The 25,351-nt window shown below is 39.6% G+C and overlaps 1 protein-coding gene across 3 annotated transcripts in view; it reads right to left on the bottom strand.

Annotated features, from left to right (window-relative positions):
- The window catches only part of dlgap4b (discs, large homolog-associated protein 4b), a 140,736-nt gene that overhangs the window by 7,739 nt on the left and 107,646 nt on the right, over positions 1-25,351 (bottom strand). For 2 of the 3 annotated variants that reach the window (XM_084425159.1, XM_084425158.1), the window contains exons 8-12: positions 7,392-7,774; positions 5,944-6,035; positions 4,466-4,974; positions 1,354-1,445; positions 229-384 (exon numbers count right to left, since the gene is read on the bottom strand). In XM_084425159.1, coding sequence (XP_084281285.1) covers positions 229-384; positions 1,354-1,445; positions 4,466-4,974; positions 5,944-6,035; positions 7,392-7,774 — 1,232 coding nt within the window. Of the gene's footprint in view, positions 1-197; positions 385-1,353; positions 1,446-4,465; positions 4,975-5,943; positions 6,036-7,391; positions 7,775-25,351 lie in introns of all 3 variants that reach the window. The other variant, XM_084425160.1, reaches the window with a different exon arrangement.

Raw genomic sequence — 25,351 nt, forward strand, 5'->3', positions numbered from 1 at the left:
TCTTTAACAAACATTTAAAACAATCTTAATCTTTGCTAACTTTTAACCAGCAGTGTATATTAAAGCTATATATATAAATATATGACAAAATGACTAAATCTTAAAAAGGAAAGGAGATAATTCAAACAATTTACAAATAGTATAATAGTGAGAATATCGACATTGACAGTTTCAAATGACAATTTAACATTTCTAACCTGCTGATGGTTTCATTAGTTGTGTTTGTACCTGCTTCTCAGGCGAGTCTCCGTTCAGCTTCCAGTCGTTTGATTTCAGATGATAAAGTTCGTCAAACTTGAGGCTGATGTCTTCAATCGAGAGCTGCAGAAGATCCCAAAACCCGGCCAGATCCTGAGCCGTCGGTCTCGGGTTTGCGTTCACATTCTGAACACACAGTGAAGAAGAACAACGAAAAAAAAGAAGAAATAATTCACACAAGCATTTCTTCAGTTGTCCACAAGAGGGCGACACATCTCAAGATATGAGGTCGTGTTGATCATGTGATAGATGTGTGTGTGGCGCTCTTGCCATCTTCTGATTTGGAGAAGCTGATGTGATTCTTCTGCTTTAGTCAGAACAGACGAACAAAAACAGTCCAAAATACAGAACTCTTAAAGAGCCTCGTTAATAACACACAAGCACAGAGAACGGGTGAATATTGTTCATAAAATCATAAATTGTTCCACTGAATTAGCAAGAGATGAGAGCAGTTTTATTAATAAAATGCACAGATTTATTCTGCTCAATATCCAGGGTTATTATAGTAAACTAAAACCATAAAAAAGCAAGATTTTCATTACTTGAAATAAAATGAGCGTTAAATGAAATAAACTTAAACTTATTTTATTTCAGCTAGCTGCCAAGGGAACACTTCTTATTTTCATTTAATTAACTTGACACACTAAAATAACTAAAACTGAAGAGAATATTGAATAGAATGTCAATGAAACTGGAAATTATAAACATAAAAAAACATTCTAAATATCAATAAAAACTAAAACAGTATAAATAAATGCCCATTCACACCAAGAACTAGAATGATAATTATAACGATAACTATATTATTGTCCACACCAGCGGAAGATATCGTTTATAATAAGCAAATGCTTTAAATACTCGAGCCTGTTAAAGCAGGATGGATTCTGATTGGCTGTTCCCGTTCTCGTTATCATTGCGGTGTGAACTCTACAACTCTTTTATATTTCATTATCGTCCTCTGTGTGAACCGACCTTACCACTGCTTCTGTCTCGGTGAATAAAACACTGAAAATGAATCATTGTGTTCACTGGAGACGTGTGTGTGTGAGGCAAGACATCGTCTATCTGGACTGAAGTCGTGTGTGTTTGACCCACCAGGTTTTGTTCACACAGGCCTCTGAACTGCTGGAACTTCTGGGATATGAGGAGCTGAGCGCTTCCCACCGCGCTACGAACCTTCCCCAACACTACACACACAGAGAGAGAGAGAGAGAGAGAGAGAGAGAGAGAGAGAGACCTGACTTTGATCACTTTATTTACAAAAAAATTAAAGATACAACATTTTTAGTAGAAGCTAAAAAAAAGCAGCTAGAAGGAGCGCAATCGATTTATAAACAGAGTCTCAAGGTGTGAAAAAGCATCTTAAAACCGCAACACTCGTTTCTAAAAAAAAAAAAAACCTTTACAATAGCGTACCGCACGATATACGTCACCTTTTCTCATTAATATTCATTAAGCTAGCGACGGTTGCTAGGGGGGTCAAACTCGCGCGTGTCACTCATGCTAGACGCATGTAAACAGTTTACGGACGAGATGTCTACTGAGCTAAACCTGCTAACTCTGTCCGAGAATGATGTCCCCGGTGCCAAATTCACTGATATAGAAGTAGAAGAACATACAAATATTCAATTGAAGAGATGGCTTGAGTGTAGAGGGTTGAAAAAGACGGGAAAAAGAGCCGACCTGATCCAGAGGTAGATTGTTATCGACAGAATTTCTCCCCCAAAAAACATCGCCTTACGCCACTGACAGTGACATTTTGCAGTTTCAACAAGCTATCTTTTACCACCCTATGTCCTGTCTGTCATATATACTATGTCCTCTGGTTGTCTTACGTCTGACAGTTGTTGGGGGTCATTTATATTATTATTATTAATGTATTTATTTTTTGTTTAGCGATCGCTAATGCTACTTGGGCAACCAACAACACTTAATTTTTAATTAATATCAAATCTAAATTCTCTCAATTATTTTACCCTCCCCCCTAAGGCTGTTTCCTTACTACAGAAAAAGTAAATCTGTCAGATCTAGGACCTACCTGTATCATGACCAGGCTTGCTAGAAAAAGGCAGAGGCTGAACATGTCTTACATATTTAAATAAGAGTATTTTAAGAAAGTAGGCCTACATATGACTTTTATGATAAATACATGTCATTCAAGGCAGTAGTAGCACCTACAAGTAACTATATATATATATAGAGAGAGAGAGAGAGAGAGAGAGAGAGAGAGTTATTCATTCATTCAAAATAATGTTTTAATGCATTGAACTGGTCTTTTGGACGTCCGCACAAGTTGACCCATCGTTCACATTTATCCCTCTGGGTTTTTGGCTTCGGGAAACGAATAAAGAATACATCCTTCATATGTGGACGGTCATAGTGTCTGGAGTCGTTTCTGCAAGTTCCATAGCAGCAGTGTTTACTCGGCATGTTCTTATTTGAGGGATAACCGGCAGAAAACAAGCAGTACTAGCATGAATCATAAGCGAGCGCGCTTCTATGTTGACCCCCTTCCGGTTTACGTTGCTGACGTCACGCGGCCTTGCGGTCTCAAAATAGCACTCGTGCGGCACGCTATTCAACTTCACTCATGCATAAATCCACAAATATACCCGTGCGACTTATGACTGGTTTTGTGGTCCAGGGTCACATATTGCCTATAACACGCTCTTACATGTTTATTTTTAGCATTGTTGGGAGGAGCAAAATTTACATATGTGTTTTCAACAACCAGATGCATTTACACGTGTCTCAGACCTCCTCCTGAAGTGTTTTGAGCGATCGGATTTAAATCCGTCTCGAATGCGTTTCGGAGAGCATTTACACCTGGTCTTTTCACGATCGGAGAGCTATGATAGCATGAAGTGATCAGGTGTAAACATCCCCTAAAGCCCGGGACACACCAAACCGACGCCAAAGAACTAGCGCTGATGACAGCCGACTGTGTCGTCTCCTGCATCGGGGGAAAAGCTGCACATGAACACACAGAGAGAACGACTGCCGACTGTCAGCTAGCATGCGCGTTCTGCGCCTGCGTGTAAATGAGACAACTGTCTATATTCATCACACTGAGAAAACATAAGCCCCTTTCACACAGCGCGTTGATCCCGGGAGATTGCCTTCTGTTACCCCTTTTCCACCAAAAAAGAACTGGTTCGGAACTGGTGCTGGTTCAAAGTTGGTTCAACTTGCGAACCTTCTCAGAACCTGTTTGTTTTTCCATTGACTAGACGTTGTTACGTCACTGTGTACGTTGCCATACGTCTTAGCTTTCGCCAACTTCAAGCATAACAATTACAATGGCGGACTACATCGTCTTTCTGCAAATGTTTCTCCTGGCTTTACGATCCTATATTGGGGTCAGAAGAAGACGTTTAGAATCCATCTTTCTTCAATCATTCTTTCTACTAGCTAGCGCTGTGTTTTTAGCAATGGCGGTCACAACCTTTCCCATCGAGTTGTTGGTCACAATAACCCCGCCCCCAGCCCCCGACGTAAGCATATGACGTGGTAAAAGAACGGTTCTAGTCCAGCAAAGAGTTGGTGTCGCTTTGGAACCAATTTTCCTCGCCGAGAACCGGTTCTTTGGCCGTCGAAACACAAAGAACTGGTTCGCAAGTAGGCACCGGCTCCGAACCGGCACCAGCACTGCCTTGGTGGAAAAGGGGTATGTGTGAACGCAAACATGACCCGGGATTGATGCCGGGTTGGGGACCTAGTAACATTGCCGTGTTCAGTCCCGGAACACACGCTGTGTGAACAAAAGCCGTAATCAATGCCGTGTCGTAGTGATGACGCTGAAGCCGGGATCGTTCGCCAGCTGTGAAACGGTACGTAATGCGCTAGTTTATGATCGAATCAGAGAAAGAAAATGCACAAGCGTGGTTCGTAATCGCAGCTCATAAGCAAACTTAAGACACTGCGGAGATCAAGTCACGTCGATGTCACGTGTCTTTACGGGACTTTTACAGGTTGTGTGTGAACGCACTTCTCTGATTCCGGAAAATCACTGGCAGTGTGAATGAACCAAAATCAAACGAACCCGGGTCAAATCCCGGGTCACTTTATCCGTGTATTTTCCGGAATCTCTGTGTGAAAGGGGCTTTAGTCGGCCGACCGTCGGATTGGTGTGTCCCGGGCTTTAGTGGCCCACAAATGGGACGCCCTACAATCTCCAGTCAACAAGAACATGCCAAATCAATCTTACCCTCCTCTGAGAGCTGGTGCTCTTTGGTTTCTTTCTCCATCTGACCGCACCAACCCTCCATCCGGCCCGTCTCGGCCTGCAGGAGCTTCAGGAACCAGTGCCCGTCCCGTCGGCACGCCGTGGCCCCCGTCACCAGCGCCGGGGATCCTCCGTTCCCCGTCCCGTTCCCGCTGTCCAGCCAGGGGTCGGGGGGGGGCAGAGACGACGGGTCGAGAGCGGGATCCAGGCTCTCCGAGAAGGACGAGGAGCTGCTCTGTGTGGTCGAGCGGTTGGTCAGGATCTGTCGCGAGGGGCCGCTGGTCGTCACCGCCACGTCGTCGTTGTCGTCGTGGTTACCGTTGTCGAGGGACAGGTGAGGGGGCGAGTTCACTGATTGGCTGGCGCTGTTGACCATGACTTTCTTCTCGGTCTGTTTGGAGTTGGATGGGAACGTCAGGGACGTGAGCGAGAGATCTTGCGTGTCGGAGTCCGTCTCTTGACGAGAGGCCATGCTACTGGAGCGGCTGAAACTAACACGCGCGCACACACACACACACAGAGACACACACATACAATTATGAGCTAAATGAGGTCACTCAGAAATCCTTATCAATCACAGACATATTAAACTACACAGTCTCCATTAGACAGCAGAAACTAGGCCATCATAAAGATGACTACATTCTTGACAGGGTAATGATGTTGACATGAACCGCATGCAGATCTGTGCGTGACATCAGATACAACGAGACAATGCTTAAAGACAGATTTTATTAGACCCTTAGTTTAAATGAAGTCAAGTTGATTTTCTTATGCATTTTCCTCAGGAGTGCCACGTAAAAAAATAAAGGAATCAACTCTAAATTAATCTAAAATAAAAATGTAAATAAATTACTTTTAAATTTGACAAACAAACAGAAATATTTAAAATGATTTCATGTTTTAAAAAGAAAAAATAATTTGAAATGAAAATGTAATTTAATTTTAATATATATATAGATTTGTAAAATTTGATCAAAAATACAGTAAAATCTGTAATATTGTGAAATATTTTTCTTTAAAATAACTGTTTGTTATGTGAATATATTTTACAATTTTAAAGCTGAATTTTCAGCATCATTACAGTACATTACAGTCTTCAGTGTCACATGATCCTTCAGAAATCATTCTAATTAGTATTTAGTGGAATCCTTTTTTCAGGATTCTTTGATTAATAGAAAGTTCAAAAGAACAGCATTTATTTTAAATATAATCTTTTGTAACATTATACATGTCTTTACTGTCACTTTCTTCAATTTAAAGCATCCTTGCAAAAAAGAAAGAAAGAAAGAATCTATGTGTGTGTGTGTGTGTGTGTGTGTGCATTGACTCTCTGAAGAACCTTGTCGAAAGCATATAGAAAAATGAATGAGGAGAAATGCTTTCAGAACCAAAAAGCGAGCTGTGTTTCAAAGGCTTTATCACGAGTAAGCGAAGAACAAGAAGTGAAACAAACTCACGTCCAGCCGTCCTCCACTTGAACTCCGATCGACTGGAATCTGGCCAATGGTGGCGTCTCTACTTTAGCCTGGATTTCCTGAATACAGTCGACCTACAAACAGATGAGCCATATAACTGATCTACATTAAACAAAAACAGAGGTCTGCAAAGGTAAAGGGCCCTATTTTAACGATCAAAGCTAATGGTCTAAAGTGCAGTTAGGGCGTGTCTGAATCCACTTTAGCTAGTTTAATGGTGAGAAAAATGGTCAGCGCACCCGGCGCATGGTTTAAAAGGGTTGTCCCTATTCTCTTAATGAGTAATGGGTGTGTTTTGGGTGTAATGTGCAAAAAACCAATCAGAGTCTCATCTCCCATTCCCTTTAAAAGCCAGTTGTGCTCGAGCCGTGGCGGATTGGCTATTTACATGACGGAATTTGCATTAATTCCGCTATTTACATTAGCGGAAAGACTGAACGCTTCTCCAGAGCGCAAACGGATCTGCTCGTGCGTGAGGTTAAAGCTGTGTGTGTGTGTGTGTGTGTGTGGTGTGTGAGGTTAACGCACAAGCAGACCATCTACGGGACAAGCCGGATTCCACCATATCTTTATGTACACAATAATAATCTTTTATATTGTAATCGTTTTATTTTTAGTATTTGGCATGTTTGTGTGCTACTGCCTGTGTGTGTGTGTGTGTGTGTGTGTGTGTGTGTGTGTGTGTGTGTGTGTGTGTGTGTAATAAGCAGAGTGTACGCGTGTTATGGACCCACCTATATGCGCATATTAATAATGTTCCCTTAAAATAACAAAACAAATACTGCACCATTGACTTTAGTCCAGGTTTCAGTTGGTCAATGGCTCAGTCCATTTCAGTTTCCTCAAAATAGTAACGTGCCAACAATGCGCCTGAACACACCTCGTTTTCAGACCAGCAGCCCATGGATGCACAAATGGGCGCAAATGCATTTGCTATTTAAACAACGTAAGCGCAGGACATGAAAATGAAAATTGCGCCAGGCTGAAACTAGCAAAACACACTTGCCCGGTGCTGTATTGCGCCGAATGTATGATAGGGTCCATAAAGAGTTGGTTAATTTTCCAAATAAAATAAATAAATGCATTATGTATTTGTTCTTTATTTTCCAAAAAGTGATTTTGAAAATAAAAAAGCACATCAAATACACACATTTCTACCGTAAACCCCGGTTTTCTGTATCTATATCCTTATCTATAGGGCCCAAAACCCACGTGTGACACCATTTGTACACCACTGAAAACATAGTTCTGTATATGATATTGCATTTCTGTCAACAGATCCTCCTAAATATTACCCAATGCACCTTTAAACACAGTGGCGCAGGATGTGAAAATGATAACTGTGTCGGGCTGAAGCTAGTAAAAGACACGCCCGGGTGTATGATAGGGCTTAAAACCCACATGTGACACATTCAGTTCAATAAACTCACTTGAATCCCGATGGAGGAAAGCTTCCGTCGTGGAACGGGGTCTATCGGGGGTTCGTCCGGGGCGAGAGCGTCCCCCTTCACCTGCTCATTATGATGAGGGTTGGGAGAGATCACCACAGCCGCTGGGATCTGGGGTTCCCGGGGCGCCGCGACAGGAATCTGGGGTCGCGACCCCTTGGCCCGCGTGCTGTCGAGGCTGTCGGAGGAGTTGCTGCGTCCTGATTGGCTGTTGGCCTCGCTCTTGCGGTCCTGCTGGTCTGGGTAACAGTCCTGCGCGGATTCGGTGCTGCTCTGCACGGTGACGGAGATGAACGGTTTGGAAGTGGTTCGAGGGGGAACGGGAGGCGGAGCCACTTTCTTACAGCTCGTCAAACATGTGGAGACTTCAGAAACGGAGAGAGAGAAAGAAACAAACATTTAGAGGGATCCGTTTAACAGCATGACACGTCACAACTCAAGTTTAGCATGCAAAATATGAAATTACTCAAACGTAATATACATGTTGATTATCTTAAAAGAACAAAAAGTCTTCTTCAGTGTCACATGATCCTTCAGAAATCATATTAATATGCTGATTTGCTGCTCAAAAAACATTAATTGATGTTCTTATCACTGTAGAAAACAGTTGTGCTGCTTCATACTTTTGTGGAAACCGTGATTTTCAGATGAAAAATATTTTCTTTGATGAATAGAAAGTTCAAATGAACTATTTATTTGAAATGAATATATATATATATATATATATATATATATATATATATATATATATATATATATATATATATTATACTATTTTAAATAATAACATAACATTTAAATAATAATTTAATAACATTTATGAAAATTTGTCACAAATTATCTAAATGGTCACACATTTATTTGAATGTTTTAAAGCTTTTATCACTTTAAAATAAAAGATAAAGATAATAAAAGAAAGACTGGAGAAATGATGCTGAAAATTCAGCTTTGATCACAGAAATAAATTACATTTTAACATATATTGACATAGAAGACAGCTATTTTAAATTGTGAAATATATCACAATATTACTTTTTTAAATGTTTTTAATACATACGGAGCCCAAACTTTTAAATGGTATATTCAAATTAAATTCATAAAAAATAATTCAAATTCATAGTCAGAGTACAAATAATATATTCATAAATATATTATTAAAACTGACTCACAACAACACACAAACCTGTAAAGTCTCGGATTGAGGAGAAAAATCAAAGCCTTCTGGCTTTTTTCCCCTAACAACAATAATAATAATTCTATACTATTAATAATAGCACTGATGTATCTCATCCTCTCAGCTCTGTGTGTGTGTGTTTATGATGGCAGTCTGCTGACGTCAAACACAGCCTGAGACCTTTTTTCCAACAACACAGTTGTTTATCCAGCCCTGCAGATCCTCTAAAACATGTGTGGACTCCAGACACACTAACATATCACTGCATTAGATCACAAAAACAAAAGTGTCATAAAGGAAGATGCACAAACACACTGTGCAATCAAAACATCTGACATAAAGAACACATAATAGATCTAGTGTTGAACATGAAGCTGATTCAAGGACGCTGAGACCGACATGATGAAGAAAAGTCAATGTTAGCGAAAAGAAAAGATCCTGCAGCATTTGAGCGCACATACTCAATCTAATGTAATGATATTCAGACATTTGGGGTCACTGTGCGTGAGTGTTTGACTTTATAGGTTAACTTAATTTATTGTTTGGTTAATTTGTGGAGAAATAAAGTGGACGGATGCCCAATATAAACCCTGTGTGTGTCTCAGTGTGAGTTCACTAGGGTGGAGTTGGCAGATGGAAACGATGGCAAACATAACAAGCCCACAGGAATCCTGTGTGTGTGTGAGGGTGTGTGTGTGTGTGTGTGTGTGTGTGTGTGTGTGTGTGTTGTAAATCTGGGCGTCAGAGTTGTATGTGTGTTTCATACTCAAACGTCAAGCAAAACCGTAACATGCTGGGAAAAATTTGTAAAGGTTTTATTCCTACATTGTGAACTATAACAAAAAACAAACACATTTAGTGCAGCTGTACATGTTAAATACACACTCATGACAGATCGTAAGCCCAGCGCAAACATATGGACAAAAGTATACATTCATTATAAAACATCTATCAGTTTGTGAATGTATGAAGGGAAGTTGGATTGACTAGTCAGCTTATTTAGGATACATTTAGAGATGCTAGGAATCAGAGTCATCTTTAATCAAACTATTACTATCTTTCTCTAAAACTACTTTCTTTTCTGATTGTTTCTTAGATCTTCTAGTGGGTCACTGGATCATGTTACGCAATCGCCAATGATTAAATTAGGCATTATTTTAGTTTTAGCAAATGTGCATTCTGTCTGGCTTACAATTAAATCAATAATTTCTCATTGAATTTCCTGTTTCACTCTGAACTACGTCACATTACAGAAGTAAAATGGGTTGCAAATGGCACGTTTCCCTCTCTACGTGGAAAAAACATTATGTTAAATCATGATAACAGAAGACAAGAGGATAATATATCAGTTGGTAAGCAAAAAGCAAAAGACAGATCATTTGCATGTATTAAACTATTTATTAATCATTAGAAGGAAAGATTTTTTGTAAACATCTGTTTGTCTGCCTTAAAGTGCCCTATTATGCTCTTTTAAAGGCTCCTAATTGTGTTTTTGAGTCTCCTACAACAGGTTTACATTCATATAAGGTCAAAAACACTTTAATTTCCTCATAATCTCCACTGCAGCATCAGCTCTTTTCTCTCAGTGTCTGAAACGCTTCGAACGAAGATTCAGTCTCTCTAAACTCCGCCTCTCTGAGCGCTGCTCTGCTCTGATTGGTCAGACGGCCCAGTCTGCTGTGATTGGTCAGAAAGCAAACGCTCATTATCATATCTGAATCTCAGCTCTTGATCACAGTGATACGAGCAGTAACGATGGCGTGGGTTTTACCGTATCAATCTCAGAAAACAGCGTCTTCTCGACATGAACAACACGAACCAAACTCTTCCAGTCTCAGAGAAACTACAGAGTTTGAGGGCGGGGCAAAGAGACGCTGATCAGCCAATCAAGACCAGAGGCTGGCATTATGCAAATTACTTCCAAACCTACAGGGTCATTAGGAAGTGAGACTGGAATTACTGACGACTCGTTTCAGTTCAGAATCACTTCTTTCTTTTAGGAGACAAACACTCCATTTATCTGCACTTTGAGCTTTAAAACTTTGCAGAGCTTTTACATTCACAAACAGCTCTATTACACACTACATGAAAGATCATATCTGAAAAAGCATTATAGGGGCATTTTAACATCTAAGAACTTGATTCCTAAAAACTTCTCTAAAGATCTCCATCCCCCAGATGTTATAAAGCAACCTACATTTTTAGTTGTAAAGGTTAAGTTTCTCCCACATGCTGTAGACAAACACCTTACAATCCATTCAAAACTCTTCACAACAACATGAATAGTGAAATCACACACACACACACACACACAAGCGACTGAGTCAACACTGGTGTGTATGAGGGATCCGGTCTGAATAACGATGACTTTATCATTCAGGTGTGGCCATGATCACAATAATCCTCCTGTCTCTTCAGTGCCTCCACAGATCGACTGAAACACCAGTATAGTTGAGTTCAGAAAGGCATTCAACGGTGAAACAGCCCTTATGAAATCAGCTGGTTTAATTTTGCAGGTTTGTTTGTTTCAGCTGCAGTAATATCTGTGTCAGCAAGATCCTCGATCGCCTGTGGAAAGAGTCTAAGCTTCTGCATGAATCATTCATAAGGCAAGAAATCCCAGTTTTATAAATAGCAGAGGCTTGCGCAAAATGAAGTACACAGAGAATGAAACTAGACATTTAACCGAGCAACGAGGGAATGTTAATAACTCACTGAAAACAACTCTTGCTAATGACTGTTACTTTGTGTGAAACTCAAGACCTTAATCTAAAAGCAAAGCACTACTTTTCTTAAGTGCCTTAAGTAGAAATCACTTTAAACTTAGGATGGATGTTGTTAGTTTTAAAACCGGATGTGCACTAATTATCATGGTAAAGAATGATCCCATTAGCCATTACTAATTCCTCTTACGCAAGTTAAAAATGAAGTTTTTCCAATATGGAGCTTCAACGGTTAAAAATATCTTGGTGAATCTCATGAAAACTGCATTTGGCACCAGTGTTCATTTTCATTTTGGCGAGTAAACACAGCCTGTTATGTCTTTAGTGAACGTAAACAGTTTGGAGAATATCGGGTGTGTATCAGTGTATTGGATCCGGCCTTAAAGTGACAGCGCTCTAATAAAGCTGCTGCTGTCCGTCGTTAATAGGGGTGTAAAAATGTATTGTTTCTACGATGTATCGCGATGCAGAAGAGGACGATTCGGTATCGGTTCAGTAATAGACCATAACCGATTATAATGTACTGACGCTTTTCTGAGGTCATTTGTCGCGTACGTGCTTTGTCGCGGTAGCATACAATGGCAGAGGGAGGCGAGACGCGCTTAAAAATGCTCCAGCTACTTTAAAAGCCTACATCTGGGCACATTTCGGCTTTGATGAACAACCTGGTAAGCACGACCTGCAGAAGACACGCGCTGTGTGCACTCAAGTCACGCACAAATAGAATATGCAGGAGGTAATACCACAAACTTGATAAACCACGTTAGCCGTTTTCACCCCGCGCTGTTAACGCCTGGCAGAGTCTGACTGCTGTAGAGTAAGCGGATGAGCTCCAACGCCGAATCCGCAGCCAAAAATAAATCATCCTCCCGCCCCAATAACTTTGTCTGATTTAAGTATCCGCACCCGATGGTCAAACTACAATTATTCTGTGTTACGCGAGATTATAAATGGATGATCGTCACCTTCAACAGCGGATTCGGCGACGGTTGATGCGCATCTTTAATGGTAACATAATACACTGATTAATGAGCGCTGCTTTTAAATGAATATTTCTTTAAAACAACATTTATTTGACAGATTTTCCTTTTCTTAATGGCATAAACAAGCTTTACTCCCTTGAAACTTAAACTGTCTGGAATGTCACTGTTTCTGTCACTGCGACTTCCCGAACAGGCGAGCACACACACACACACACACACACACACACACATGCGCACACATCATTTTTGAAGTAAAATTTTAAATTGAGGTGCATCGCGATATCGAATTGAACTGAATTGATGACATGATAATCGTAATTCGAACCGAACCGTGAGACCAGTGTCGGTTCACACTCCTAGTCGTTAATGTTAATCAGGCTTTTCTATCAATTTTAGAGTCCAAATTATTTTCTAAGATATATATTTCGTATATATTTGCTTCTATAACTTTTTTTCACTTTTTGAAGTGCTTCCACTTCTGCAAAAATCCGACGAGTGTCTTCTTTAAAAGCAAACCTTTACGTCTGTGTTTCAAAGCATGTAGCCTGTGAATTACAACTAGTTACGTTCAGATCGATGTCCAAAAGTGGCAATTAACAGGTTGACTAACTTTTAGAATTAGCGAGCAACCTCTACAATATACTCCTGTCTGTCTATCATAGCCAATAACCTGATGCACGTCGTCTTTAATACTTTGTGAGGCGTATTAATGTGCATATTAAGAGCAATTAAGTGTTCTGCTGTCATCAACAACGCTACACATGACTCATTCTAGCATTATGAAATGTGTCTGAAGATGTGAACCTTCTCAAATTTGTCATCTTGCAATTGTAACGCAGTGTGAATCTGACAGCGCTAGTATCAGTATGTGATTCAGAAGGTGCAGCTTATGGTTGCATAATACCAGAAGACAAAACACAACTGTGAAATCATCACTCAAACACACACATACACACATTCTTGTCATGTCTGTGACACATGTCAGGTCTAGACTGCGCCTATTGTTGGAAAGGTCATGTTTGGGACATGTTATTATGTCAAGGTTTTCATGCTATTTACAAGATGACAAACCAAATCTTGTGAAAATCTGTTGGAGTTAACGGGACCGTTGCTGTTAATTCACCTTTATGGCTCTTGACCTTTCCAATATGAGCAACCACTGCTAAATGAAGCATTAAAGTCCCCCTGTGGTGAAAATCCAGCTATTAATGTTGTTTATAATGGTGTTTTTAATATGCTTTAAGACAAACCATGTGTAAATTCATAAGTCGACACCATTGCTGAGTATTCTCTCCTTAAAACTGCAGTGAACCAAAGACAGTCTCAAAAACACGCTTTGAAATCGCTGGTGTTTCTGACGTCACAAACTACCTTGTAACCAATCAGATCAACGTGTGATCGTCAACCAGTGGTTCTCTGAGCTGAGTGAGTGAGTGGAGGCGGGGCTCATTTGCATATTCATAGAACCGCGTATACTAAATGAGGCAAGGGCGTCGAGTTACATTCAAGATATTTTAAGCCATGAAGAATTTTTTTCAAGGAAAAAACGTTAAAATATGTTATTTTGGTGATCAAAGATGAGTTTTAAAGGATAAAATGATTGACTACAGGGGGACTTTGATAATAATGTTCAATGCCACATCAGAAAAACCTTAAACGTTGTTGTCAGTCAGCACACTTCAAAATTTCAGTCAATTATTTTCTTTTAAATATACCGTACAACGAAATGAGTATCTCTGAGAGGAAACAACATTTTCATCTGTAATGCATTATGAGTAATGACATCTCTGTCCCACAAAATAGCTCTCCAATTTAGTTCATTATTTGCTGAAAAATATTTATTTGGAACATCCTGACCAATAATACGGCAAACAAACACACAAATCCCGTAAGACGGCAATAAGGAGCTTTACGTAGAAAAAGAGCAACAGAAGTAGAAATGCACAAATGACAAACAGGCTCATTGTTGTAGTTGCTTACTCATGTGGAATGAAACTCCTGTGGAACACGAGCCCTAAATCGGAGCGATGCTGTGACCAACCCCGCTGGAATCTGCCAGGATTAGGTCATTATGTGGATTTGGCCTTTAGTGTGGGAAATGTGCATAATATGGAAACCTTCCCATGACGGACAGAAATCTTTGATAGATGTCTGCAAACCCAGAAGAACACGGTTAATGCATGATGAACACGACGTGAAATGACACGTTTCCTTCAAGACGCTATTTGACTGTCTACAATGAATGTGAAATTTACTACATTTACATGTGCACCAATAATATGATTATTTCCAGTAATCCGAGTAAGGACTTTTAACATGACAAGCAAACCTCTTCACTACCATTTACATGCAATTTTCACTATTCACTAAGATTTGTGGTTATTTTTACCACCATTATTCACAAATGATCAACTGTGTTACTGAGCAATGTTTTAATCTATTTGCATCGAATGCAAATCACATTTGGACTTTGACGTGCCTAAAAGTGTCTTCATTGTGATGTTTTGACCATCAATATACTGCATTATACCTTTGTCGTGCAACGTTGCCAACATGAACTCAGTTTTATTTAAAACCCAAATATGCAATGCCTTCCTTACAAATCTGAGCATGACAATATCATCCTCATTCGTCACAAACACATGCACACTTTGGTCAGAGTGGAAAAGATGCATTAAAGTGTTTACATGCCTGTTTATTGCAGTTAAAATCGGCATACGCCACATTTAACTACGATTATGGTTGCTACGATTAAGTATTTTGTTTAAATGAGGTAAAGTTTAATCGCAATATTGCCTAAATCCCATTATGATGATGCACGTAAACATCTGGTTAAACTTAGAAACAAAAGTTCACCTGCTGCCTTAAAAACGTGAGTAAACTCAACTAAACACTTGAAGATAACCTTTGTTTCAGCTCAAATAGTCAACTTTAAGGTTCATTTTTGAAAACTTAAGATCAAAATCCAAAACTTGTCACAACAATTGGAGTTAAAGAGAAATAAGATCAATAACTTAATAAGGCCATCATGTTTTCCAGTATAGTCAATGTTGCATGACACAATAACAGCCAATGGGATGCATATTGGAGCAGGAATTTGGGCCAATATGATTAGCTATTTAATTTTCAATTTTTAGCAAGCTATATAGTTCACGTGCCAAACTTTCGGTCATTAGTGGCTGTGGATTAAATGCATGATAAAGCTTGACTGATCACGGGTGTCTCATCCCATCATACTGGATTCGAAACAATTTCACAATTGTTTTATGCTTTCTTGAACCCGTTTCCAAGATCCTTTCTTCAGCTCTACTACACAAACACACCTCAAATGTGTGTGAAGATCAGACAGATAAAACGTGAGCGGCACCACCCCGTGAAAAAACACCAGTAATCTCACATCTAACATCTGTTCTGCCCAAATAACACACACTAATGTGCTAAAGTACACTGTATTGTTCTATAACACAGGAATGAGGAACACCGACCGTCACACACACCTTTGCTATCATCACAATCACGATGAGCCTCAGGGGTAAAACAGGAGCGACACACTCAAACATCCATCTGATAACATGAGGAAACAAAGTACAAATCAGTGAAAGATATACAGCATGCAAATCTTGTCAAGACGCCAGAAAACCACAATGAGTAAGATTTAACACTATGGGCCCTATCTTGCACCCAGCGCAATTGACTTTGTACACCGACGCATGTATCATTCCTATTATGCACCTGACGCACAGCGGACTTTTCCCTCCACAGATGCACGCCGGTAAATTAGGGAATGAACTTGCGCTCCCGGGGGCGGTTCAGCGAAAAGAGGCGGCGTGTTCCGGCGCAAACGTTCCCTGGTGCTATTTTGCAGTTCCAGAAAACAATTCCGTTTTCAGATGCTATTTTAAGGGCGCATGCTTGGCCATAATGTAGCGTGTGCACAACGCGCATACACTTTGCTTCTCGCATAGACACACAGACGCAGCAGTTCCCATTTTTGCAAACCATACATAATTACAAGGAAAAATATTCCACACGAGGGAAATCATTGTTGTGTCCACGAAGATGTGAAAAAATAGGCGTAAATCTAGCTTACACATTTACCCAAATTATTATACGCCTGTTTAACCGAAGCTAATTTGGGTGTGTTTCTCCATCCCCAATGTCACTTCTCTGTGTTTTACGGCCCTGACGAGAACGTCGGTCTCCTCGGCTGTGAACCGCTCCTGGCAAATCCGCCGTTATAATAGCAATCCGCCATGGAACAAGCGCGCCTGCTCTTAAAGGGAATGTGAGATGACGCTCTGATTGGTTTATTTCACGTTACGCCCAAACCACACCTATGAATATGGAACAGCGCCCGAGATCCGCCCACAAAGTTACTTGCGTTTCGCGTTTGATACTTGCATTTCAGATCGTTAAAATAGGGCCCTATGTCTTCAGCTCACAATAAATATCTACACTGATCTAGTTGCCAGGTAAGAAAAAGTTCATATGTGAAACCGCCAATGCACTGAGGAAGAATCGTAATTTGGCACTTTTTGGTTAAGATTTCATTAAATACATTGAGACTTGACTTGAAAATTACATATATTTATTCCCATAATCCAGGCTCAAGAATTTGGACCAGGTTAATTATGATTAACAACATGATCTGCCCTTCATCCAGCTTTCTCTGCTCTAAAACTCTTTCCTCGAGTTCAACGGCACACTGTACGACCTTTCATAAAGCGTTTTGAGAGCGATGACCTGCTGTAGGTTACCAAAACTTGAAGCAAGAATGAGCAGCTGTTGATCCCAAACCTTCTGTGCCGAGAAATCACACATGTAATTAGCTGTTTTATGTTTTAGGACATGGGTGTGTTGTTGTAAATGTGTTAATTCTGGGAGTGATGAAGGTTGTATAACTAATAAAAGCACTAATTACAGGCCTTTCTTTTGCTGAGACTTAGTTTGTTATGCTGACAATTCATCTATGTGTGTGTTCTTCACCGAAGAAGCAGCTCCCAAAACCTGCACTAGAACAGTCATTATGCTTAAAAGAGTACAAGGGTTTAAGGATTAGTTCACCAAAAAACGGAAAGGTTTTAAAGGGGACCTATTATGTATGAAAGCTTGTTTCCGCCACGGAATAAAACAATTTAAAATAAATTGCGACTTTTTAATATCGCAATTGTGACTTTTTTCACTGAATTGCGAGTTATAAAGTCAGTATTGCGAGATAAAAAGTATTTTTTTTCCCTCAGAATTGGAATTTATAACTCGCAATTGCGAGTTTATATCACAATTCTGAGAAAGAAAGTCAGAATTGCAAGATGTAAACTCACAACCGCAAGAAAAAAAAAAATTCTGAATTGTGATATAAAAAGTCGCAATTACCTTCTTTTTTTTTTTATTCAGTTCCAGTCAGAAACCGGTTTCCATAATTATGTCCCTTTTCAAAGTCTTGATTTAGATTTTTGTGCTCTACTAGCATAGCTTGAATGTTCAAAAAACATTATTTCCCCCATATTCTCCATTGTTGCAGCTCCTCTCTTCCCAGTCTGTCAGTAACGCTCTGTTTAGTTCCTGTCTCTATGAAGCCCCTCCTTCTGAAAAGCACACTGTGTTCTGATTGGTCGGCTGGATCAGTGTGTTGTGATTGGTCGAGCGCTTCGAGTGTGTTTGGGAAATATCCCGCTCTTACCATAACCACCAGTTTAACACACTACTAACTAACTCAACCAGGCCCCGCCCCTTTATTCTGCGTATGAATTATTTAAATGAGGAATATTGTGACGTGTTCGTTCCCGGCAGAAACTCAAGACTACAATGGAGTCGTTTCAGGGAGTTCAGAAACACTGACACTGATATAGAGGATAACTGGAGCGTTTTCATGCTCAAACAGCAACATTACACACTAAAGAAAGCTGTTTTGGCGCTTGACAGCCATTGCATGAACAAAAGCTGTGTGAAGATTCATTCCCCTTTCATATCGCATATTGGTTCAGAACTTCAGATGGACATGAGGATGAGTAAATAATTACATAATTTTCTCTTTGTGCTGAACTACTCCTTAAAATGAGCTTATTTTCCTCCCTGAGTTTCTTAAAACACTTTCCAAGAGCATCAGTCGCTGGAGGCTGCTGCGTCAGCTACTTCTCAACGCTGTTGATGTTTCAATGCTGTAAAACCCCAAAGTGAAGAACTATAGCAACAGCAGTCATGCAAACAAAAGCTCTAGACTGCCATGAGAGGAGTAAAACCAACAGAGATCTCTCTTTGTAATATACAGCATGTACTATCCACTGTTTAGAAGTTGTAAACAATCAGATCCAGCAGCAGAGATTATGCTTTTGTGCTTAAAGTCATCAAAAAGGTCACTTTTGATTCCATGTTGACTTCAACACAAATACTGCCACCAAAATTGCAGCTACAGAATTCATATCTACAGAAACCATCTAGAAAGTCTGGCATTAATGCTGCATGAGGCTCTCCAACACAAGAGCTTTGCGCTTAAATGGAGAAACGGTTAAATAATTGAGCAGATCCATGAAAAACATTCCCGTAAGTGCAGAAAAAAAATCTTGGAAGCTAAAAGTAAGGAGGCCCATGGGAGTCACATCCTTTTCTATCTATTTTTTTTATTTTTTATTATCAAACATTAAAGCTGCACGATAATGGCTAAACAGATAATCAAAATTGGAGAATTTTCTTTTTACATTTCAACAGAATTATGCACTTTCTTTAAGCACAAATCAAGAGAATGTTGATTCATACACACGATTCATTTACCTCAACTAATTTCCTGATTTATTATATATATATATCATATACATTAATACATTGAGAACGGGTAAAACCATAAGAAGCTTCTCTCAAAAGCTAAAACAGAGGAATTCCTAATATTAATTCCAATATGTCAAACAAAGATAATGGAAATGGAAAAAAATAAATATTTTCAGGATAAATAAACAGCAGGCCAATATCGCAGATGATTACGCTACTTAATCGAGAAAAGCAGAAATCATGATCACGATTAAAATAAAATTACCCGTTAGGCTCCATGTCATGAGAGATGCTGGAGAATATGCTTTATGCAAGTCGGTCACTGTGAAAAAACTAGATGCATTGTTTCATTGTTTCAGCACAAACATCCTGGGAGTTGGCTGACTATTTATCCAACTCACTGGACTGATACAACTCACTTTGAATGTCTTTTGTTGCATTTCCGGAAGTGCACTACAAAACAATAGCTAGACATCAAGAGAGCGCTTACAAGAAAGAGGCTCTTATAGATGCTCACAGAAAACATCTGAAAGGAATATAAGGGTGTACTGTTTGAGTAAAACAACATCAGCCCCTCAATCAGACTGCATTTATGATCTCTAGTATGTATAATTTTCTCCAAGGCCTGTTATCACAACTGCAGATGAATTAACCCGTTTCAGAGAGCGATGCACGGAAATTAAAGGTAGGGTAGGCAATTTTCCAAGCGGCTAGCAATAAAAAATTTGAAAGCGTAAGATCCCACCTTCCCTTCAAAGCGTCTCCAAAGCCACACCTCCTTCAAAACACATGAACGAATACAGCAGGGAGCAAACAAAAGCGTCACGAGAGACGGCGTTAAATGACCTAATGTCACAAAGCATATACATCACAATAATAATGAATGTAAACAACTTACAGAGCACTGACCTGTACCACCTTGGACTGCTGCAGATTCATTTCGTGGTTGGTAGAGTTGACATTGAAACGCATAAATTTGAGTGACGAACAGCACAGTGTGTGTATGGGTTTGCATCTCTTCCGAATTACAGTAGTTATGGCGTGAACAGACCGAATGCAATGATTGGATGAACATTTTATAGTCCTACGACTTCCACGGACGATATATACATATAAATAAATTTAGACCACTTAACTTAGTGATTGCTATCAGGATATTAAAGACTTTCAACCAGCATAACAAAAATAAAAAAATAATTCTGGAACAAATCGCCTACCCTGCCTTTAAATGCAAAGAGACACCTCTAACTAGAGCGATGTGTGTAATGTAAAACCTCTTCATTGCTGTAATGATAAACACAGTGAATGCTCCTGTCTGACAGGGCGGTCAAGTTCAACTGCTCTAGAGAAGTCATCATCAACTCTTTTAAATCCCATTACAGATGATACTTCCCCATGGAAACTCATGACAACTGTTATGGGAACACTGAATTGCATTAGGGTGTGTGTGTGTGTGTGTGTGTGTGAGAGAGAGAGAGTGAGTGAGTGAGTGAGTGTGTCATTGATAAACTGTACTTCTAAATAAATGTGGAGAAAAAACAAGCACTATAGAAATAGTCTGTATAATAACATATTAAATAATATATATATATAAATTATCACAATAGAATGTTATTATTTTAAATTAATAAGAGCACTTGTTATTATTATAATCATAATCAATCCCACGGAGAAATACAATCGTTGGACGTGAAATATAATCGGAAAAAAACGTAAAATAACTCTAAATACGTAAAATAACCACAATTCTAAAGCAAAAACTCACATGTGTGAATGTATTCGTACATTAATGTCGTCCCGCATCATATGAACAGAAGTATCTGGTTCTCACCTGCTCTCGCGCTGGAAACGATGCTCAACTCGTCGCTGTTTCGCGCATATAAAGAGATTTATATCAACGCACCATCATCACCATCATCATAAGAGCGTCCACGTCGCGGAAAGAAAGAACCGTGTGCTGGAAACGCCTTCGTGACATGCAGCGGAGTATTGTTGAAGGAAACAACGCATAGGGAATCTCCATTTGACAAACGAGCTGTCAGTCATTTTTTGCGTGTAGGCGATTGGTCAACAGAGCGCTAGATCCCGCCTCTTAAATGTGTGACGAAAATACTAGAGCCCGCCCCGTTCTGATAATAGTAGTGAATGAAATGGAGAGGGGGCGGGTCTCTCTCTCTCTCTCTCTCTCTCTCTCTCTCTCTCTCTCTCTCTCTCTCTCTCTATGCAGTAGGCTAGCATACAATACAAAAAATATATTATATAATTGAGCAGAGTATATAAAAAAACCCAATACATTTCACAAAAGGAAAGCAACATACAAAATAAATACATAAATATTCTAATAATGTATGCAACTCCATTCATAAATTTACATTAGACACAAAAAAAATTACATCAAATCTAAAGGGAGATTTTTCCATGACACATGGAAGACTGGGGCTAGATATCATATGGTTCGCATGTTCTTATGTTTCATAATTGTTTTAATGATTCATTTGACTGAAAAGCCTATAATAGGCTGTTTAATGGCAGTTCCATTATGACAAATTACCAGAAATAATGGGACAAGCATGAGCTGCTGTTGGGGCAGGCTGTCACAAAATGTGTGTTCCCTTTATCCCGGGAAATGTGTGTGTGTGTGTATAGATGTTAGAATCAACTCATTGTTCAACTACATAAATGCATACAAATAAAAAGTGCTTAAAATACAAACTTTTGAATGACTGACTTCTGCATTTCAAACTTTATTGTACTTCAGCTTATTTTGTTATTAGATCAACAACATGACTCATCCTTTATTTTTATTTAAAATATGGGGGGGAAAAAACGTTGCATGTTTAATATTAACAGATGCATGAATTCTTGAAATCCAGTTTTTTTCTTTTCTTCTTGTGACAGAAGTCATCCAGACGTGTTTTATTATGTTTATTGCGGTCAGACTGTATCTGATGTCTGCGATACTAACTCAATCATAGCGTCAGTTCTGGCAGGTCACGTTAGTCAAGCTCGCATCAGCACGTCTACCTATAGGAACACGACGCCTATCACTGTATACGCTCCGTATTATCAACAGCTATCACGTTTCTCAGGAGCGGATTACCCTCCTCCCTCCCCAGCTCAAAATTTTGAATTAAAGGTCCCATATGGACATGTTGACACTTAAACTTATATTTGTACCGTTTATATGTGTCTATTAAACACTAATTTAATAGTGTTACCAAAAGAAAATTGGGTTGGGCTGATTTTCCCACACTTTTCTGAGAGCCTTTTTTCTCCCCTCACACAAACGCTTGGATTCGCTGCTGGATGGAATGTTCACGTTCATGTTTGAAAGTCACAGAAACCACTTAGACTAGAGTGAACGATGTGTTTTCATGTTATTATCATACTTTCGGTGATGTGTCTGTGTTTATGTTCCGGTGCACGGCACATAGCGTTACCTGACACACGTCCACCTACTCTTACCCCCGGCTCTCTGTGCGCCGCTGTTGCCTGGAAAAGGCAGCGGTGTCAGCAGCATGAAGGTCCCCTGTGACCGCTGGTAGACGATATAGTACGACCTTATTTGTAGTTTTATAAAATGATGCATTTCTCATGGCCGGTTTTCAGGGACGACTTAAAGGATAATTCCGGTATTTAGCACTTTGAGTCTCTTTTCTGGTTTGTTTTGGATGAACTAGAGTGGTGGACACAGACATGTTGACGATGGGTCCTGTCTCGACTTTTTGACTCATTTAGAATCGCCTTTGACCGCTTCAGAGTGGCTCTGCACGAACATGTCCTTAAAACAACCCTTAACGTTCGTTTTCAAAACTGTTCAACTCACCGAGTGGTTAGTGGTGTTCGTTGATGATTAAAAACAAATATATCGGCGCAATGTATGATTTAAATCCGTGTTATTTGCTATAGTGGAACTATTTTTTCAGATACCTCACAACCGCGTATAAACTTCTGCTCGATATTTGAGTCTGAAGCGTCTTTTCCGTTCCCGGTAGCGCAGTAATATCAACGACCAATGAGTCCTCCAACAGAAATCAATGGGATTAAACACGACAGATACTGTATTTCGCTACTCTACTTGTTTTGGAACATCAGCGAACACCACTAACCACTCGGTGAGTTGCACAGTTTTGAAAACGAACGTTAAAGGTAGGGTAGGTAGGAATTGTCTAAAAAACTTCTTTTCCAAATTTGTTTAAACTTTATTTATATATCAATACATAATTAAAATGTAAGTACTCTGAAAAAGAAAGTATAAAAATCGAGTGTCTGTAGACCTCTCACGACTGTTTTAAAGACAGCTCATTATTTCCATTCACTCCACCCCCTCCCTTCTGGGCTCCTTCCAAAGCCACGCCCCCAAAACACATGAACGTGCGACTCCGACCGCTGAGCTGGAAGACGCATTATTTACCTGAGACGAGCGGAGAGGAAGGAGCACAGTGCATGTAGTGACATCATGTCCGAATCACATGTAATAAAAAAATCTAACTTTATCATTATGAATATAAACAAATAAGATGTATTTTAGTACTCACTATCAAGCTAGCATATTGATATTGGTAAAGTTTAAAATATATATTTTTTGATTCGCTAACGAGGTAGTTATATCTATAAGGCAAAGCTAAAAACAGGTTGCATTGATACACGTTTTTCCATTACCATCAGTTACATTGTGATGAAGATGAATTTCGTGTAAAATTCATAACATATATGGTGTTCTGCATGTAGGGGTGGGAGATATTGACAAAAATGAATATCTCGATATTTTTTCCCAATATCTCGATATCGATATTCAGGCGATATTTTTGCCATCCTTCAAAGAAATGTGTGCAAACTGGCAAAGAAGGTCCAGTTGGTCTTTTGACTTGCTGCATTTGACCTATTATTGTAGGCTTTAGAAAAATAAAAAACAATAAAGGATCCGGGCTAACTAAACAGAATCTGAGGTAGCCCCTACTTTTTCCACTCACTAAAAAAGAAAAGAAAAACGGAACTAGGTATCTCTTGCAACAGTGATTATTAAATCAAACAACAATATTGTTGATGATCAATTCAAAGTAAAAAAAAATATATATATTTTCAAAACGCTATAAATCCATCCATTTTTTTCCCCAAAACGCTATAAATCCATCTTTTTTATTTTTTCAAAAATGTATGGTTTGTCTTTTTAAAAAAGTCTTGCATTTATGAGGAAAAACAATATTACGTGACAGTTCTCCATTATGGACGCGAGCGCTCTGAAAGCGCACAAAAAGACTTTCAAACTTTCACAGAGACCTCAAAACAGAAAGCACAAAGCCTTTCTTTAAAACCTTTTGTCTTCCTTTTTTAGCCTTGTTTGCTGGTAATGTGAATTTTGATTGCTCTTTCTCTGCCATTGTTTTGCTCCTAGGTTCCGTGCCTTTTGAATTCCTCAAATCAAACGTGCGCGCGCAAGTGGGCAGATCCCGTGGCAAAAGGGTGGTTGCTATGGTTGCGAGAGAGAGTGACAGTTGCCTAAGCCAATCCTTTGTTTCGTCCCGAATGGAAATAATGAGCTGTGTTTAACACAGATTAAACGGTCTAGAGTCACGCGATTTTTATACTCTTTTTTTCAGAGTACTTACATTTTAATTATGTATTGATATATATAGAAAGTTTAAACAAATTTGGAAAAAAGTATTTTATAAAATTCCTACCTACCCTGCCTTTAAGGGTTGTTTTAAGGACATGTTCGTGCATGCCCGTAGCCAGCCACTCTGAAGCAGTCAAAGGCGATTCTAAACGAGTCAAAAAGTCGAGACAGGACCCATCGTCAACATTTCTGTGTCCACCACTCTAGTTCATCCAAAACAAACCAGAAAAGAGACTCAAAGTGCTAAATACCGGAATTATCCTTTAATTCCAGACATGACTCCCGCTTCTTCTCGGATTCGAGAAAGGGGGCGGGGCTAGGTTGAGTTTTGGTACACGACACCCATTGGTTACCCGGGTTCTACGCAGCAAAATACATCAAATTCTACCTGGCCCGTTTAGCTGGGAGGTGGTCTAGTTTTGTGGGGGGTGGAGAAATGGCAGCAGTGAGCGGTTTCATTAGCCTGGCAAGCCAGACCTACATCAAGATGTTGGGTCTGGGAACTCACCATTGGCCTGACCCAAGTTTGGTTTTTCCAGCTCGAAAGTCAACGGAGAGTTGCTAGACCACACTGGCTAGGGTGCGTCTAGATTTCTAGGCTACGATTTCATATTTTCACAGCTTTTAATCTACACCCCCGAGCCTATATGACACACAGAATCCCATAAAAACCCATTTTCACC

Source organism: Rutilus rutilus (assembly GCF_951802725.1).
Source record: "Rutilus rutilus genome assembly, chromosome: 12".
Lineage (NCBI taxonomy): Eukaryota > Metazoa > Chordata > Actinopteri > Cypriniformes > Leuciscidae > Rutilus > Rutilus rutilus.